The sequence below is a fragment of the Neophocaena asiaeorientalis genome, unplaced genomic scaffold, assembly GCF_003031525.2.
Source record: "Neophocaena asiaeorientalis asiaeorientalis breed wild unplaced genomic scaffold, Neophocaena_asiaeorientalis_V1.1 scaffold629, whole genome shotgun sequence".
Taxonomy (NCBI): Eukaryota; Metazoa; Chordata; class Mammalia; order Artiodactyla; family Phocoenidae; genus Neophocaena; species Neophocaena asiaeorientalis.
Window position 1 is genome coordinate 5,335,369 of NW_020175468.1, and position 3,600 is coordinate 5,338,968.

The window sequence follows — 3,600 nt, forward strand, 5'->3', positions numbered from 1 at the left end:
GGCCCCAGCGGAAGGGGTTAAGGTTAGAGGGAGCGCCAGGAGGGGGAGGCTGTGAGTGAGTGACGGGTGCTGACGTGGGGGAGGCAGAGCAGCTGGGCTGCGGTCAGGTTCCGCGGGAAGGGATTTCCCCCAACAGGCAGCTGAGGCAGAAGTGTTTGCTTTGGGGGAGAGCGGGGAGGGCGGGGAAGGCGGCTGGGGTGTGGGGCTGGAGACTGGTGTGCCAGGTCGCCTCTGCACCCTGCTTTCACAGGTTGCAAACAAATCACCCCTGGGGACAGATACAAATTAAATCTATTTCACTGATGACCCCAGACGTACCCAGAGTGGGCGGGAACTAGCTTTACCGAGCCCTGTATATGTATATCTCAGGTACTGTCTCCTGCTTGGGTTCACAAGGATAAGTCCACGACAACCCTGGGAGCTCTGTTCAACCAACCAAAAGCCACTCCCATGTACTGAGCACCTACTGTGTGCACCCCCCTCCGTTCTATGCACTGTTTGTATGTACATCACCGCACTGAATCCTAATTGTGATTATGAGCCCGGATTTCCAAATAGGGAAACTGAGGCTCGGGGATGTGAAGTCACCCAGGAGCCAGTGGTGGAGGCGCCCCCCTTTCCTTGTAGAAATAGGCTTGTCCATCCCATCTCCACCTGTGGTTTCCAGTCCCCAAACCCCAGTCCCAGACAATCGCTTTATAGAAATCATTTCATTTCTGCCTCACAGAGACCCTCATCTTATGCTTCCTGTCTTTACAGGGGGAAACTGAGGTAGAGAGGGGTGAGAAAGTGGCCGGCTGAGATTCAAACCGAGGTCGATAGGATAACAATAACCATGGCGGTCAAGTATATCGAGTGCTTACTATGTGCTAGGCCCTCCCATGCAGGATTTTTCAGCAGCTTTGTGCTGCTCAGAAGCATGGCCCCTCAAACGGCAGATGATAAAACCATGAGATTTGGGAAGTCAACTTAAGGGGTCGTCAAGTTAATTTAGTGGGCTATGGCCAGGAAACAATGACATAAGACGAGAATAGAAAATCCCACAGTAGATCCCAAGTCGGAAGGGTGAGTGTTGTTTTGTTCTGTGCAATTTTTATTTCAAGTTTATATGTGCGTGTATGTGCTGGGTTTAGTAAAAAGCAATAACGATAATAATACCAGTAATTAATACATATTGAACAGGCAATCTGCGAGGCTCAGTGCTAGGAGTTTAACATGTATAGTTCGTATAATACATTGGTCAGTGAGATGTCTTCCTCATTTTGGGATTTTGATAAAACATTTGAAGCCCACTGCTCCAAAAACACTCCTGGGAGGTAAGTGCTCTCAGGGTGCCCAATTTTTCAGAAGAGGAAACTGAGGTCCAGAGAGGGAAAGGGGCTTGCTCAGAGTCACACAGCGGTGGAGACAGGGTTCTAACTCTGGTGCAGGTAACTTGAAAGCCCACGCTGAGTGCCCCTGTGCTGTGGTGGGTGGGTGAGGTGGGTGGAAGGTTGGTCTCCCCACTCCCTACTGCCCTCCATGAATGGGGGACTGTCACTCACGTGTCTCCGTCCTCGTCCGCATGGGTGGCCATGGCGATGTCAGCCGACAGGGGGTGTTCCATGGAGCACATCATGGGGTACAGGGGTGTAGGCAGGTTCAGCAGAGGAAAGGGGGAGCCCATTGTTGGGGTGGGGTACAGGGACAGTAAAGGTCCTGGGCAGAGAAAGGACATGTGTGAGACCAAGCCCACAGATCCTCAACCCATCCTCCACCTCCCGGCCTTCGCTACTGCGTGTCACCTGCCCTTTTTCCCAGGTCCCTTTTGCATCTCCTACTGAGTCCTCAAGGTGCAAGACAAACTCCTCTACCGCATCCCTCCTCTGGGCTCCCGTAGCTTCCGCCAGCCCACCCCCCGCCCCAGCCCAGGACACTCTCACTGTCACATCTTTACTTGTGTCTGATGCCCCATCTCCCACTAGGCAGAGAGTCCCTTAAGGACTGAACCCCCATCATCACTCAGCAGGGGGACCTCAGGGCCTGTTTGCTGAGTGAATTTGTGGCTGAGGGAGGTAAGGATGGATGAAGCACTGGATGTAGGGTGTGGGGTGAATGTGTACAGAGTTTGGGGAGAGGGAATGGTGCCAGAAACATGTTCAGATCAAAGTGCTGGAAGGGACCATGGTAGCAGGCAAATCCATATCCACCCATCACACAGATGGGGAAAACTGAGGCCCAGGTTCTCATCGGGGGAATAGGAAAAAAGGAGAAGGCTGTGACCGGCCTCCTGATGCACAGCTTGAAGCTGTACTCTGACGGGGTGGAAGGTGCAGAAACTGGGCAAAGGTCTGGAGGCACTAGGCATGTGGTCTCTGCAGCTCTGAGGGTCACTCCGAGATCGTGAGGTGGGCACAGCTGTGGGAGGGGCCACCCCCTCCTGGAGGTCAGGGATGAAGACAGGATCCAGAAAATGGATTTTGGCCTTCTCTGTCTTCTCCTGGTCCTTGGGGGTTTCCATTCCTGAACCCCCAAGTTTCCTGGTCCTTGCATGTCCAATACCAGGTCTTGACACCCCGAGGCCTTCTGCCCAGAGACCCCTGAATCCTTCTTCCTGGCTCTAAATCCTTGAGTCCCAGAACTCCCCAGTCCTGCCCCCAATTCTTAGACTGAGCCCAAGCCCCCTAAGGCCACCTGAACTTGTGACCCCAGCGAACACACTGGTCACTTGCAAGCACACAGAACTGGGTGCTCAGAACCCCAGATCTCTGGCCTGCTGGCTCCTTAAGGACCCCTGGTATCTGGATCGGTTTCCTTGGGTCCTTGTGATCCCAGATATTGGGGTGCTCAGAACTCCAACGTCGTTCTCCTAATTCCCATCGTCTCCCGATATCTTGGTTCCCGAGATTTTGACATCCGGGGATCCTTAATATCTGTCTCCTTAGAACCCCAGTCTCTGTTCCTCTGACTTCCTTTGACCGCACATATAGTTCGGGATGCCAGGACCCCAGTTTCTTGGGTCCAAGTGCTGATTCCTTATAACCCTAGATATCTGGGTTCTAAAGAGTTCCCGGGGCTTGATTCCCTGAGAACCCATTTCTGTACTGCTGGGCACTGTCTCCTAGCTCCCTATATGTGGCATTCGGACCCTGGGCTCTATCCCTCAGGGCCCCCTGACACCCAGCCTTCCTACAACCCCGATACCTGTGTTCCAAGGCACTGCTCCCTGAAGCTCCCATATCTGCACCCCTGGGACCTCAGGCTGTGCGCCCAGCTCCCCATGAACCCCATATCTGTGCCCTTGGGACCTTGGCTTCTGTCCCTCAGCTGCCCGAGGCCCCGTATATTACGTCGGAGCTCTGCCCCTGGCTCCGGTAGTGACCCTCTGCACTGCCTGGCCCCCACCCGGCCATGACCCGCGGAAGCCACTCACCCTGGTAGTAAATTGCTTCTGGCCGGGCCAGGCCGTGGGGGGGCGCAGGCACCGCTGGCGTGTCTAAGCCACCGCGGAGGGGATCCGGGGGGACGATGGGGCCCGCAGCGCCGCGGGGGGCGGCGGGCTCCGGGGAGGGCGCACGCAGAGGGCGCTTGCGGAGCGGCAGCGCGGCGCCTGGGGGTCCG

The 3,600-nt window shown here is 55.4% G+C and overlaps 1 protein-coding gene across 1 annotated transcript in view; it reads right to left on the reverse strand.

Moving 5' to 3' along the window:
• The window catches only part of BCL3 (BCL3 transcription coactivator), a 9,105-nt gene extending 5,511 nt beyond the window's left edge, over positions 1–3,594 (reverse strand). The window contains exons 1-2 of the mRNA XM_024768650.1: positions 3,413–3,594; positions 1,545–1,698 (exon numbers count right to left, since the gene is read on the reverse strand). Coding sequence (XP_024624418.1) covers positions 1,545–1,666 — 122 coding nt within the window. The 5' untranslated portion in view covers positions 1,667–1,698; positions 3,413–3,594. The remainder of the gene's footprint in view (positions 1–1,544; positions 1,699–3,412) is intronic.
• Between the last annotated feature and the right edge of the window lie 6 nt (positions 3,595–3,600).